The sequence below is a fragment of the Mesoplodon bidens genome (genome assembly GCF_964165515.1).
Source record: "Mesoplodon bidens genome assembly, chromosome: 4".
Taxonomy (NCBI): domain Eukaryota; kingdom Metazoa; phylum Chordata; class Mammalia; order Artiodactyla; family Ziphiidae; genus Mesoplodon; species Mesoplodon bidens.
Genome location: NC_138160.1, coordinates 116,730,040 through 116,745,854, shown reverse-complemented (window position 1 = coordinate 116,745,854; position 15,815 = coordinate 116,730,040). Strand labels below are relative to the sequence as shown.

The 15,815-nt window shown below is 47.1% G+C and overlaps 1 protein-coding gene across 2 annotated transcripts in view; it reads left to right on the top strand.

The window, feature by feature from the left end:
- The window catches only part of SPOCK1 (SPARC (osteonectin), cwcv and kazal like domains proteoglycan 1), a 549,178-nt gene that overhangs the window by 403,529 nt on the left and 129,834 nt on the right, over nucleotides 1-15,815 (top strand). For both annotated transcript variants that reach the window (XM_081233050.1, XM_081233049.1), the window contains exon 5: nucleotides 9,978-10,104. In XM_081233050.1, coding sequence (XP_081089176.1) covers nucleotides 9,978-10,104 — 127 coding nt within the window. The remainder of the gene's footprint in view (nucleotides 1-9,977; nucleotides 10,105-15,815) is intronic.

Below are 15,815 nucleotides of genomic sequence, written 5' to 3'. Positions count from 1 at the left end.
AAGCACGTATTTTCTGAGATGATGGCAGCAGACCCTGTGGTAGAATTGCACGTGCCTGCACTCACCCTCTTGTGCACACCTGAGCTCACACACACTTAGCTGGAAGTCGTGGTAGCAAAACCCTCAGTCCTTCTGGCCCCTCCTGAGAAGAGGTAGGATTAGGAACACTCAGAGAGGCAGGCAAAGGAAATTCTTGGCCCTGGGCTTTCGTTTGATTTTTTTCCAATGAGCGTATCCATTGCTAAAGATTTCCTCTAAGGTCTCAGGGCTAGACAGGGACCTTGCTTTCTTGGGCCAGCAAACAAAGACAATCAGCAAACAAGAAATCAAATGGGAATGCCAAAGGCCAGTGGGTAATTGTAACAGTTCCTCTCCTGCCCCCTTTTAGGAAGAAATGGAATTTTACAACAGTACTCCGCTATCCATTATCCTAAGGGAATAAAGAAAGCCCAGCCGTTCACTTACATTTCCCTAATAGCTGCTGTTACACTGCTGGCTTGGCACTTTTCATTAACAAAGCAGAATTTTAGCTGGGGCCTGTAAGTGTACGTGTACGTGTACGTGTGTGGGTTTTGCCTGCAGGCCACAGGGGCCGAGCTCTTCAACAAGCTGAAGTTTGAGTTAAAACTCCACCATCGCTGCCTCATAGAGCCCTTTGGTGCCAGTGGCCGTGCTCTGTCGTTACCTCAATGGAAGGTGACTGCAGACACAGAGTCTCAGGCCACTTGGTGAAAGTTACATAATCACATCAGCCTGCTAATCTTCATGATTTGATGTGGGCACGCTGAGGGCATTGTGAGTTTAGGTGAGAACTGGGTTTGATTAGGATCCCTGGACATATCTATTTGGTTTCAAGTATAAGGAAACCTTGATTCAAGTAACGTGCAGAAATGTGAGGAACACCAGAGATCTGGGTTTGTAATTCGTCAAGTTCCTTTCCTTCTTGTCTTTTGCCCATTTGTCACACAAATTGCTTCTGACGCTCTTAAATGTAGAATGGTGATGGGGTCCTGAAAGTAATAGCACATAGAAATTTACCACGTAGAAATTTTCTTGGATAAGTTAGCATTCTCAGAGAATCTTTACCGTTTCAGGATGTAAGAATTAAAAACCGTTAAAGTAACACCTACCCCAAATAAATTCAGCCATCCAGAGTAATTAAATATCATTATGCTAATTAATAATTGTTACATGTGATGTGTGTTATAGGAAGTACATTTAACACAAATCTAGCATTCTCTTTGAATTCTTTGCCCAATTTCTGGCACATAGTAGGTACATAATAAATGTTTACTGAAAAAGTAGACTGTCTCTAGGATCCTAACCACCTTTGGAATACTTATACCTTCAGTTTTGATGGCTTTGCTTAAACAGGCCCTCAAAATGCAGTAATGTAGAAACTTAGTTCAGATAGATCTGACCCCTTGTTCTTCACTGAAGCCTTTGAGCACTGGTCAGGAGGCTTTTACATAGATAAACTCCCTCTTTTCAGCCCTCCTTCCTGCACCTGGGAGATCTTTCTTCTGTTTCAATCACCTTGACTTTTTTAAACACTACTGGAGAAATGGAGTGTTGGCCGACAGGGGTAGGCTTGACAACATGCATTTCTTTAAAAATTCTGAAAGTGCATTCCTTTTTTAGATTTTGAACAGATTAAACCAGCAATACGTGGTTGTAAGAGGGTCAAACGCTAGACATATAGAGTAACAAAGTGGAGGTTCCCTTTCTCACACCCTCAGTCCTTCCTGGCTAAGGGTGTGTTCCCTCTTATAAACGTTTTCAGCTCTTTTACACATGCATGTACAGTGCTGTTGGAAACTCTCCTCTGGCTATTGAATCTTGTCATCTATGAAGATTAGATGCTTTTCAGCTGCCTGGGCCATTACGCAGCTCAGGTGAAAGGCAGGTCACGGAGGTTCAAGTTGAAATGAACTGCAGTCCAGAGGTTGCCATTCACATACACCCAGAGAGACGTTCCTGCTTTTGGAATTGCATCCATACCAGGCACATATCTTTTAGGTGGCCCTGGTTCGGCTCTAAAAACGTAAAAAATACGTACTTTTCCTATGGCATTGAAGGTGTTTTAGAAAGCTGGCTTGGTGGTGGTTTGGAAGCATGCCTGGGGACTGATGGCTCTCTGCTAATTCTGGCACCTGCTTATCTCTTCTGATGGATTTGAGCCTCGACCTGGCGTATGTGAAACCCTCAAGTCTCCTTACCTGGGCCAAGCCAGATGGAGTGAAGACACACAAGGGTGCTGGCTTCCCTGTGAGTGACATGCCAGCTTGAATCAGTGGATCAGTAGATGCTCCGCCCTGATGACCAGGGCCCACCTTGTGAGTCTGGGTCCTTCCATAAGCCTGCTTTGCTCACGAAGTCTCCTCGACTCATACTCACTCCCAACACTTCCCGCGTTCTTCCCATGTTGCACTCTCACTTCCCTCCTTCTTGGAGCTGCTGGGAGGAGTGAATGTGACAGTTCGTGTAAAGGGCCTGGGACAGCGCGAGAGCTCAGAACATGGTCCTTATTGTTGCTGGTAGTAATAGCAGTAGTATCAGCAGAATCATAAGTCCTCAGTAAATGTTTAGCTGCTATTATCATTATGATATATTTGCCCTTTTAAATTTCAAGCTTCTGTAAACAGCATGTGTTTATACCACGTGAGTGCCCAGTAGCACTTAGAACGCTCCGAGATGCACAATGGTTACTCCACGGAGGTTGGGCGTTCTTTCCACAGTTCTCTAACAGACATCTGTTTATTAGGAAACTTGGACTCTCTTCGGACAGGATCTTGTGTCTGGGACCTTCTTCATTTGGAAAAGGAAGGAGACTCCTGAGCCCATGGGCACCAGGATGGAGCATGTCTCATATGGGAGCCTTTGTCTCTCACTAAACAGCTTTTGTAAATGACACAGGCCATTATGCTCCTCCTGTGTAATTTTATGCCTTAGTATAATGACTCAGATAACCCTAACAATGGAGGAATTATAGCCTCATTTTACGGGACAGATTATTTCAGTGGTTAACATGTTTTCTTTCCAATTAACATTCATTATTTGGTCTCTGGTTCAAAGTAGCCACCATATCAACTATCTGAGTATCTTCCATCCTTGTTTCAGAAGCAATTACTTCTGATTTTGCAAACAAATTCAGTCTTGGTTTCCAGTGGGCAGTTTGATGTTAACATGAAAGTAAAATGCAGTAATGCTGGCTGCCAGCAAACAGACACTGTGATTAATGGAAAGGGTTGGTTCCTCGGTGGTTTCTCCAGGCCTCTGAGCTGACAGGTCTGCCGTAGAGATTTGACGAGAGAACAGAGACAGGACAGAGAAGAAGGGACTGGGACTGGTTATGTAGGCCTCTGTTTTTTCCTTCCATTAAATGGAGTAATGGCAGCATCTACTGCCAGGGTGTTGTGTTCAGGGCATTTAGACTGGAGTGGAGCAGTCACAGAAAAGAACTGGAATGCTGCTGCTACTACTTGTGACCTGGAATTGCTTTTCTCTTTTACCAGCTGTTCATATGCAGAGTAAAACAGTTCTGTCAAAAGTGATGCAAACACGTTAGAATGCACAGTGTATTAAATAAAATGAAGGGGTCTTGTCTTCTTCAATAACTGAAGAAAGGACTTCCCTGGTGGCGCAGTGGTTAAGAATCCGCCTGCCAAGGCAGGGGACACGGGTTCAAGCCCTAGTCCGGGAAGATCCCACATGCCGCGGAGCAACTAAGCCCGGGTGCCACGACTACTGAGCCCACAAGCCACAATTACTGAAGCCTGTGTGCCTAGGGCCTGTGCTCCACAACAAGAGAAGCCACCGCAGTGAGAAGCCCGTGCACTGCAGCAAAGACCCAAAGCAGCCAAAAATAAATAAATAAAATTTTTTAAAAAACTGAAAAAAATGTCAGCAGTTCTATACAGCTGCAGCTCCTACCCCCACTGCATCATTCAGATATTTGTGATACACTTGGTTGAATTTCATCCTGTGGGATTGATGTCAGGAGCTTTACACCTGCTTTTATATTGATTGCTGGAAAAAAGTTCTCTAGAAGTCTTTGTTCTGACACTTTTACTGTGGGCCCTGATTATGGCCCTACTCTGCCCGTGCTCATGTGAAATACTGGGTCACAACTCATGTCCTCAAAGATTCCCTTGCTTGTCAGCTGGGGAAGTGGCAGGATTTGGGACTTGCCTTGATTGGTGAGGGTAAGGATCTCTGAGTGAAGAGTGGCAGGGTCCAGTGGGAAGCAAGAGCAGGAAATGCTGACGTGTGGACTTGAAGGTTAAGGTTGACGTTTCCAGGAACTAGGACAGGAAAGAGCAGTCATGATCTGGTCTGTCTTGCCTGTAGCTGTTGCCGTCTTATAAGAATGTGGTCGTCATCCACTATGCTGCCAGTGGTGAGTTGCTCTTGTGAATAAAATGAATATTAATAAATGCATTTGCATAGTGTACCTTACAGAAATCCTCTGAGTGGTGTTCCAAAAAGTAGCTTTAGAACAAGTATCAACATGTGATTCTGTGCAGTGCTGTTAACTTGCTAGAAGATCCAAATAACACATTACTTGAATACTACCCAATCATGTTTGCTGGCAATTTCTAGTATTTGAATTTTCACTTTAAGCTACATTTCCTTATGAATACTACTAAATGTAATATTTCCTGTTTGTTTTTAAAAAAACACATAAATATAGTATTGAGAAGAAGACAGAAAAACTTATTAGTTCAGCAATTCTCGAGAGTTCTTGAGAATTCTCACTTCTTGTTCCCGAGTTTGAAAATTACCCTCAGTTGGGAATTTGGAAGCTCTGTCTCGGAGGTCCTCTCCCAGCTTTGGAGACAATCTCACTTCAAGAGGACGGGGGTCCCTCAGCCCTCAGAAGCACAGGAGAGTCCTCCCTATCCACTTTTCTGCTGTCTTCAGACATATTTGCTAATTGTTTTTTTCAAGTCTGAATTAGGATTTCTAGTCGGTCAAATTCTTACTGCTTAAACAACATGCAATTTTTGTCTTCTGGTTACTGCTAATAATTTCCAGAAATAAAAGGAGAAAGTTCTAAAAGTCCAAATTAATAAATTCACTTATTTCACTGAGCACACCCATGTGTTAAGGGTCAACCACGTCTCCAAGCACCAGGAGCACAAATATGATTAAGACGCAGCCACTACGCTGGAGGAGGGTACAGTATGTTGAGGAAGATAGAAACAAAATGAACTGCTTTGTGCTGTGGTGACTGTCACAGTTGGGTCTGAACAAGGTGTGTGTTGGGACAAATAATGTCATGGTTAATTCTGCTTGGGGTAGGGCTCCCAGGGGGAGGAGAAACTTCATGGAAAGCAGTCGATTTGCAGCTTAGACAAGGGGCAGATATTTGCCCTGTAGGTAGAAAGCATTTACCAAGTCAATACAGACTTGAGTTTGCATGGCACATGTAAGGGGCTGATATGGCTGGCTGGAGATAGAATCAGTAGGACCTGAGTGATGGGGAGAAGTGGTGAGGTCAGGGAAGGGAGGTGTCCAGGATGGGCTCCAAGGCTTTTAGCTTGGGTGTATGCCAGGTCCTATCTGAATCATAGTAGCGTCTTAACATTTGGTCCAGTCAAATCAAGGTGCTTGCTTGGAGACTAGTAGGGGAGCCTGAGCAGAAGTGATCACAGGACCATGCTGGGCTGAGAGTGCAGCCTGCCTGCCTGTGGAAGGGCCCCTGGAGACTTCCTGGGGGAGGGGATTTTTGAACTGAGCCTTGAAGGAGGGCTTATGAGGCAGAGAGGGTTGGAGGGGAGAAACGTGGGTGGGAATGAAGGTGTTTCAGATCTGGGAAAAACTCACACGTTGGCACAGGGATACAGAGCCTTTTGGTGGCCTCTGGGAAGTAGCAAAGGGTGGCTGGAGAAAAAATATTTGATATTGGTGGTCAGTGTGTGTGTGAACATTGTGTGCATGGGTGTGTGTGCATGGGTGTGTATATGTGTGCACAGTGCGTGTGCATGGTGTGTGTGTGTGTGCATGATGTATGTGTGCAGGCATGTGCATAGGTGTGAGTGTGCATGGGGGTGTGTGTACATGGGGTATGTGTGTATGTGCATGCATAGGTATGTCTGTGTATACATGGATGTGTGTGTGGCGGGGAGGTTAGAGAGGGAAGCAGACGAACAGTGACCCAGTGAAGACAGGCTCAGTCAGTTTAACAGCAAAACTAGGAGTTCAGACGATGCCCTAGGAGGTGGGGAGAAGATGGAGAATTAAAGTATGGGAGTCGCATCACCAGATTTGGACTTAAGAATCATCACTCCGCTTCAAAAACATACATGCTGGGAATTTTGGTAAACTTAAAAAAAAAAGGATCAAGAATAAGCAACTGAGCGAAAGAGAGTAAGCAACGCCGGTGATCTTCCGATTGTCTTTCTTCTCTCCATCTTGTCGGTTGGGATTTTCTGTGCCGTGCTGTGTGTAGGGTAGGAGGTGTGGCTGTCCCCAGCACCAGCCAGGCTGGGATGGAGTTAGGGCTCTGTGGCCAAAGGGAAGGGTGGCGGGACCTGCCTCCTGAACTAAATTGCTTGTGTCTCCCCCGTTGATGAATGTCTCTGACATTGGGAATAACAATCCCATCAAGACACCTTCATCGGATTTCACTCTTCATTGACTCAAGAAGTGAAATATCTTAGAGCCAGAAAGCTTAGTCCCTTGCCTCGACTGGGTTGGTTATTTTTTATGGTTTGCACTGAATTGTGGGGATTGAAATATACACACAATAACCAGGGAAGTTATGCCTCCTTGGGCTCACATATACTTGTACGTTACTTTGTGTAATTTGGCCTCTGGACAGAGACTATAGGTTTGGGTGCCGTCTCCGCTAGGGTCCTAGTGGGGTAAGGAACACCTGGGTTTGCCTAGATATAATAGGTATGTTTGTCTCATTAGAATTGGGAAAACTCAGAATGGCTTGGCCTTTGTACCTCTAGTGCCCAGGGCATCCCAGGAGAAGTCAGACATGGTTCCTCTTGGGCATAATCCATGACCACCTGGTATCAGGTATGAGAGAGAGCTTTCTCCACTGCAGGTGCAGAGTCAAGGACAGTGTTTCACGGGGATTTTATTTATAAAACTGAGCCCTGATGGTGAAAATATAGATGCCAAAATAGGGGAATTAAAATGGTCCTAGAGCAATGCAGTCATTTTCAGGATAACTTCAACCTGACAGATACATATGGAGGAACTTGGCCATATTTCTTTGTGACACTGGGCAGTTCACTTCTGCTATGTGTGTCCAATTCCTCATTTATAAAATAAAATTCTTAGACTCGATTCATTTTAAGGTATTTTCTGGCTCAGATAGTCTGTGATTTTGTGATTAACTGCTAGTAACCGCTGCAGTGGTCAGCACGCAGGGTACCACCCACTCACCCAATAAGGATATATCGGGCATCCTTGATGCACCAGGCCCACTAGGAAGCACTGGCCAGCTTCACCTCTTTGCCTTCCTTTAACGCACTTTATAGTGAAGTTCAGGTCCAGAGACAGGGATAACCCACCACTAGCTGGTGATTAATAGGTAGTTCTATCTTTTCCTCAAAGCCAGTGGCTCAGTGTTCACTTCTCCCTTGTCTGCCTTTGGCTGAGCTCCTTCAGGCTTCCTTCCTCTGGGGCATCATTGCACACGGTTATGTCTGCTCCAGCAAAGCTGCCCACTCTTTGGATTTTATTGCCGTTTTCTGGGAACTCAAAACAAGAATTGCTTCAGTTGTGGCAACGCACGCTGGGGACTGACCCAGGAGAAGGGCTGCCAGATGCCAGAACTGCTGCCTGTATTTGCTGATTCATTATCAGCATCAGACAGTCTGCTCTGCGAATGCTGATAAATGTGTGGTGTTCTTCTGAAGGAATCACGTCCTCTGAGATTAACCCTGTGCCAACAGCCAGCTTGTCCGCTGCATGGCATCCCATCCCCTACAATCCCCTTTTCAGTAGTCCAGGACACACCTTGAAAGAAGAAAGTGTGTTTGGTTAAGGATAATAGGAGACCTCACGTCCATGTGATTTAGAAATGCAAACAGTAGATGTTTTTATTCCAGACAGAGAAGCAGGGACAAGTTGGGTAGCTGCTCTGGAAGCAGGGAGACGGAGAAAAGAGCCCCAGTGACAAACATGCAGGTGCCCCAGCAAATTTTCAGGCTACTCATCTAGGTGGGACTGAGATGGGTTGAAGAAGAGTCATCCCTGGACACACTGCAGCTGTGTGAATGTTACCACGCACCTAGCCACCCGTTGTCTCCATCACTGTGGGCAAGACTCTTCCCCAGCTTGGCTTTAATTGCTTCCGTTAGGAAAATGAGTCATCTGGACCAGGCCATCTCCAAGTGCCCTCGTAGGACTTCCTCTACCAGTTCATTGGTCAGACAGGCTCAGCCCTACAACCCGTCCAGCCTGGGATCCCTGATGGCTCCAAGTGTTGTGCTGTGGGTCCTCCTCTCGATGTCAGCTTCCAAGGCAGTTCCCCAAACCGACCTTCCTGCTCTTACTGCCTCCCCCAAATCGCTGGGGCCGGTTTGAGGTAGGATAAGAACCAAGTTGGTGGGTGCCGTTTCTTTCTCACTTTCCTTCATTTGGAAGAGGATAGGTTATGTCAGATGTCAAACCCCAATTCCTGAGGAGCTGGAGATCCATTCCACACCTAGCAGAAAAGGTGTCCTCCTTGGGACCCATGAGTTCTGGGGAGTCCAGCACCATTCCAAACCTAGGGCTTTAGAGTTAAGTCATATTTCTATGGCAACGGTACTTACACCTCCATCTATTGGGGCAAATAATAATGATTAAAGCAGGCACCAATTTTGTTGCTTCCTATTTTCCAGGCATTATACTGAGTTGTTTACATACACCAGCTCATTTCAATCCTCATACCATCCCCTTGAAGGAGATACTATTCCCAGCCCCCCCCACCCCCCATTTTACAGATAAGGAAACTGAGATTTACAGGGTGAAATACCCTGCTGCGATCACACTGTAAGAGGCAGAGCTGACTTTTGAACCTGTGTTTTCTGACTCTAGCGCCCGGATAAGCACCTTGCAGGACTACCAGAGCAAAGCACTTTAAGGGCATAGTACCCGCCTGATTGATGGGCAGCTCACACTCACTTGTCCTCCACCCAGAACTCGCCCCTCAGCTGGGAGAGTGGCTCTCAGTGGTTTTCTGGGAAAGCAGCCTCAACTAAGAGGGAAGGGAGGCCGTAACTGCAGGCCTTTATTTCGGTGGTTTATGATATGGTGATGGGGTTCCTTCCGTCGACATAAGCCATCCTAATAGCACCACTTATCATTATGACAAAGGTTAGGATAGGGGGAGACTGGAGCTGGAATGAAAGAGTAGAATTATGATGATTTCAGCAGTTGAAAGTGACATCACCTCAGAACCGGGCTATCGAATGGCAAATTGAAAGCCGGACTGAAATTGCTTTAAAACGTATCCAGAGATGGTTTTCCACAGCTGTGATAAAGTCATTTGGTTGTGTTTGGAGATGCATTTCTATCTAGACTGTTCTCTGAGTTGTCTCTGCACCCTCCCACTCAGAGGCTGCTGGTCGGCCCCGGAGGCGTCTGAGGCTCTGGGTGCTGTTTGGGGGCACCTGTGATCTGCCACACCCCAGATGGGGCACTGGGGAAGCTGACGGAGTCATTCTCTCATTGTCTTTTTAGTGTGTTGTGAATGTCTCTTCATGTCAATAAGTCATGTGTTTACAACATTTTTAATGGCCACATTGCTTTCCTCCATCCATCTGGTGGGTTGAACTTAGGCTTTTGGAACTGTCTCCTGCCCCCTGTCAGCAAGTTGGAACAAATGGGGGTGCTGGCCAGGGGCCTTCAGGATGTGCCTGGTTGTTTGACCAGCCCTTATTTATTTGGCCTTTATCCAGGTAACCTGGAGGAAAGACCATGGAGACTGGAGCTTCAGTTACCTTATGCCCTCTTTTTTTCATCCTCAGGCAAAAGAAGGGGAATGTAGCCCACAGACACTGGGTTGGACCTTCGAATTTGGTCAAGTGCAAGCCCTGTCCCACGGCACAGTCAGCCATGGTCTGCGGCTCCGACGGCCACACCTATACGTCCAAGGTCGGTCTTCTTCGTTCTCTTTTTTGTCATCAAAAAGTACTCTGTGTCTGTTTGTTCTGACAAGGCTCTCTGGGCCAAAACTGGGACCTGTGAATCTCGGTGGACTTTAAGGCTTGCCCTTGAGAAGCTGCCACATGAACAGACTCTTTGGCCTAAGAGACAAGATAAACGTATTCTCTCCTATGTAACTGGAGTGATCAAGGGCTTAGGGGAAGGGTGATTCTGAGAGAGGTGTGTGATCCTGAAGTGAATCTAGGCCAGCTTCCTGGAGGAGGTGAGGAAGTAAGCTGTTCCAAAGCTCAGCTGATGGGGAGCAAAGATGTGAGGGAGGTCCAGGATGCCTGCCTTACAGACAGCGCGGTGATAGGGAGGTGTATGATGTCGGCACACATTTAAGCTGCATTTATTGTGAACCTAGAATGTATCCAGCACGACACCAGGTCCTGGGTCTAGAGAGGCTGCTGTTCCTTTCTCTGGGGACTTCAGGGCTTACAGTCTAATGCGGGGGGGGGCAGGGTTGCTAGCAGGGTGACAGGTCATTTTAACTCAAACCAGTGAAGATAAAATGGTTCCATAGAAAAAGGGACTAGGCATAAAGTGGGTCTGTTTATTCTTACTGGAACAAGGAGGAGAAGTTTCACACAGGAGGAGCATTTCATCTGGGCTCTAATAAAAGGAATTGCAGGCAGGGAATCAGGGATCCCTAGGGTGGAGGAAGGAGGTGACCATTTGTTCTTGGAACTACAGACAGTGTCCTTGGGCTAAGGTTGTCCATTTGTGTTTGGGAATGGGTACATATCGGTGGGATAATGAACGAAAGAAACCACAGAATCGACAAGGGTTTGCTTATTCTCTTATTCAACAAATATAAATCAGCACCCGCTCCCACACCCTTCGTGCTAGGCGTGAAGAGTTGTGTGTGCGCGTCTGAGACAGGGTGGGGGGCGAGGAGTGGGGCTCTGACTCTCCCATCCCCCTCCAGCCAGAGCTGCACCGCTTTTATCTCTCTTCTTGTTTTCTCTGTAGGGATCATTTGCAGAAGGGAGTCTGGGGCTGATGAGAGTTGTAACTGGTGACTCCCTAGTCACTTGTGGCCACGTTGTCTTGTGGTCCTTGGGCTTGGGCCTTTACGCTGGTCCCACCTCTGTCCCTCCCCCACTGCACACATAGCTTCTGTTCTTTGCGATCCCCTCACCATCCTGACCTTTACACCGTGGAGATTGCATAGGCCTGGGGGTCCCTCACTGCCTGCTGTCCTCAGAAGCTTATTAGGATTATTACAAGTAATAATAATAATCATGTATTATTATTCACCGAAAGAGTGAGTCATGTACTTTTATTCACTGAAAGTCGATTTTTATTCTCTCGGATTTTCACAGTTTTCTAACCAAAGGGAATATATGTAACAAAACGGGAAGCCAGAAGGTTCATCTAGCTTGCACCCAGACCCGTGTAAGCTGCTTTAGGATATCAGTATCATAATTACTGCTTGGTAGTTCCTTTGTTCTTTCAACAGGTATCACTAGAGCCCTTCTTATGCACCAGGCTCTGTGCCAGGTGCTGGGGGAACTTATGATATAGTGGAAATAAAAAAGTTGGCTCTTCTTCACTGCCAGAGTCAGTAAGCCATACCTCCCCAACGTCAGACCTGCAGTGGGAATTACAGCTTCTCTGCCCAGGGGCACAGCCAGAACGTCCTGGCTCATTAGCTCAGCCCAGCTTGGCTGAGTGTGCCTACCATCCCCGCGTCGCGTCTCTCCCTGATCCCGAAGGAACCGCAGGCTTGCTTCTAACACCCTGCACTGTCTGGACTAGTGCATTTATAATAACATTGATGACTCAGATCTGTCCCCGACTCCCCGAAGGCAGAACCGGCCATCATTGTCTTTCACCTAAAGCCCAGCTTCTAGATATGTGAACAATTGCCTGGAGATTCTGTTAAAATGCAGATTATGACAGGGCAGGTCTGATGTGGCGCCTGAGATTCTGCATTTCTAACAAGTTCCCAGGTGACGACCATGCTGCTGGTCCACGGACCACACGTTGAGCAGTGAGGACTTTGGTTTTTATAGACACCTCCTAATGGGACTCTTTACCTCCAGTCTGCCTTTCCCCAGCCCCCCACATCCATTTCCACGTGACATAGAGGTGTGGGTAATTCTGCAATAAAAGTCTGTTTGTACGTCTCCCCCACTTAAAATGTATGGATAGCTCTCCTCTTGCAGTCGCAGCTAAGCTGAGACCCTTCACCGCCAACAGCAAAGCCCCCCAGAGTCTGTCTCCGTAATCGCCTACTCTAGACAGATCCTTCATTCGTTTGTCCAGCAACTATCTCTTGGAAACTTGTCATTGTTCTAGGCACTGTGCAGAGCATGGAAGGGCAGTGGGGAAGCAGACCGACGCCATCCCTGCTCACTTGGAGGTTACACTCTGGTAGGGGAGACAGACAGAAATAATTGACCAAACAAATAAATAGGTAACTTCAAATTTTGATAACTGGTACCAAGGAAATACATGTGGTGCTCTGAAAGAGCGACAGAGTGCTTTATAGCTTCAAATGCCAGCTCCCCTTGACCCCCGAGCTACAAGGAGCAGTCGTAACCTGTCAGATGTGGCTTGAGATGCTGCCAGTTGCCCAGGGAATGTCTCTGCAAATGTTTGCTGGTCAGGGCCCCCCCTGCATTTTGAGCAGGAAAGTTGGCTTTTTGTGTTAGAGAAGGTTGCCTGCTGAGAAGGCCTTTCTGAGGAGGTGTCCTTTAAACTCTGAGAGGGGGGCGTTGGTAGAATGTTCTAGATAGAGGAAATAGCATAGGCCAAGGCTCTAAGGCAGGATGACGAGTTTGAAGAACTAAGAGGTTGCCCTATTGGTGGCTGTGACCGTGAGGGGAGAGGCGCAGGAGATGAGGAGGAGAGGGCGGATGTGAGGACAGTCCAAGAGGAGACATTCAACCAAAACTTGGAAAGTAAGCAGATGGTCAGGCAATGCCAGGCTTGCAGGACACTTGCTCCTGTAAGTGCCTTCTTGCCCATGTCTGCCTTAAGTGGCAGACTTAAGAGTGTGTGTGGTCCTAGAGGTAGAAACAATGCCTGTCTACCTTCACCAGGCACAGGACACACAGTGGGTGCTCAGTATCACGGATAAGAGAGAAGAGCCTCTGAAGACTCCAGCTGAGAAGGAATGGTGAGATTCCAGTCTGTGCAACCCTTCCGGGATTTGAGTGAAGGGGTTGCAGAGAGCTTAGTGATTGAGAGAAATAAGCCATCCCCAGCCTGGGCCAAGTTACTTAGCTAAACACCCAGCCTGGAGCCCCGGCAGAGAGAGGCTCTTTGCAATGATTCTGTCTTTGTGAAGATCCAGTTTGTGCTGTTCAGTTATTCCCTCCAGCTCTGGAGTGAACTGTCTGATCCTGGAGCCTGTGATTAGAGACGAGCCATGAAATGTCAGTGAGCGATCAAGGCTGTTTGGGCAGCTGGCACGTTGCACATCAAACTCCAGCAGCAGCCTGCCCGCTCGCCTGTCTCTCGTTCGCAGAAGGAGCTTCAAATGCCAGCTCCCCATGACCCCTGAGCTACAAGGAGCAGTCGTAACCTGTCAGATGTGGCTTGAAATGCTGTCAGCTGCCCAGGGAATGTCTCTGCAAATGTTTGCTGGTCAGGGCTCCCCTGCAGTTTGAGCAGGAAAGTTGGCCTTCTGGGTTAGAGAAGGTTGCCTGCTTACAAGTAGTGGTAACTAGCTTGTTTAAGAGGCAGGGTCGGGATTTGGAAGGCTCCTTGGCAATGATTTTTCAAAAGAGGAATGGCTTCCAGGTACTGCTGGGCAGAGCCCCAGAGTCTGCCCCAGCCTGCTATTCCTCTAGTGCCCTTGAATTCCTGTACCTGCCTCAGTCCTGAGTTTCCCAGACCTGGTCAGCTGTCTTTTCTTGGAGCAAAAGAAGAGACCTAATGCCTTCTTATCAGAACTTGTAGTGCCTTTCTCCCCATCCTCCATGTGGGGTAGACTGAGACCCAAAGAGTCCAGGGCAGTGGCAGAATTTGACACTCAGGGTCTCTTGCCTGGATATCTGTGATCACCTGCTTCCAGTTAAAACAAAGGGCAGAGGCTGGGGGAGGGGCAGCAGTGCAGTGGAAAATGGTGTGGGTGTTGGTTTTTGACATTAATCTCCTAGTTTTCTGTCCACTTTTAGAAAGTTGACGTTCTCTTTTTCCTAAAGAAATGAATCAAGTGGCTCATGCTGAAGGCATGTGTTGACTGCTCAAGACCTCTGAAGCCAAGACTAATTCTAAACCCTCGTGGTGTGCAGTGAGACTTCCTTCCAAGGGGGATATTTCAGACTGGTCGGGTTCAGTATTGGAGTGATTTAGCTATTGCCCCTAAACATATGGCCACTTCTTTATTGAGGTTCAAGAGCACATTTTAGTCTCACAGACAAAGCTGTCACAGGACCACCAGTAGGTGGGCAGTTAATAGAGTGAGTGAGTTAACTGTTAGTCAACAAGTGACTTCCCGTTCCCTGGAGTTATGGCCTTTTTTGGGTCATTGGGGTCAAGAAACAAAGGACAATGAGGCCAGGATGCATGTACAACTGGAAGTGATTTGATGTCATAAGTCACATTCACAAAAATCAGTTTTGGCAAAAATATATTGCAGCCCAGTCCCATCATCATCAAGGAAATCTGTAATAAATAATCAGAGTCCTCCAGGGGAAGTGTTCACCCTTTCACAGATGGATCTGAAGCCTGTGGGGAGCACCGCCAGCAGCAGAGGGAGGAAGGAGCATGGGTATCAGCTCTGTCCTAGATGCCCGGTGTTTGTCTTCGGGTTCCATCAAACAAGTTTGCTTTTTGCTTCTGGGCCCTGAACAATCAGAAGCTCCTAGAATGGGGGTGGGGATGTATTTAGAAGCCTCTGTCTGTAGCAGGACTCTTCCAGTGTCCTGGCACCAGGGACACCACTCAGAGCTCTGTGACTCCCCCAGATCAAAGATAAAATCCGCAGGAATGCACAGCATCTTGATATGAAGGGATATAAGATGTTACATGGCAGTAAATGACTGTATATTCAGACTCTACAAAGCAAAACTCACAAAAGATAAGAAACAGAAAACTCCCCTCTGGGAATAGGCAAGTGGAGGCCAGCACCGCAACTGGTTTGAGAATGTGGTAGAGACCCTGCCCCTCGACGTGGCTTCTAGGTAGTAAGGATCACCCTTATCATTTAACTTGCCCTGATGTCACATTCTCCTGGCCAGGAAAACTGAAGGAGTCCAGAAATTCAGCAAGTGTTTATTGAATTCTTTCTTATTCTGTGTCACACGTTGTGCTAAGTACTGGGGATTCGACAGAAGAAGAAGCCCCAGTTTTCACAGAACTTACAAGGAAGGTAGACAGATTACAAAGCAGTGTCCTTTCATTAAAATAGGTGTTCAGATAAGGGATGTTCGGGGTACTGCAGGACCCAGAACAGGGCCTCCTCAGCCAGTTTGGAGGTGTGACCAGTCTTCTTAGAGGAAGCGATGGTTCATTGAGATCTTAAGGCTGGAAGGAGTCGCCTGGAGTACGAATGGAGGTGGAAGGTATAGAGAGTTCATTCATCAGAGGAAAGAGGGGGCTGAAGAGATGAAACAAAGCACAGACCCTCTTGAAGGAACTGGAATGTGTCACTGTGGCAGTGTCGCATGGGGATTGGGGACAGGGGGTTAACTAGACACAGA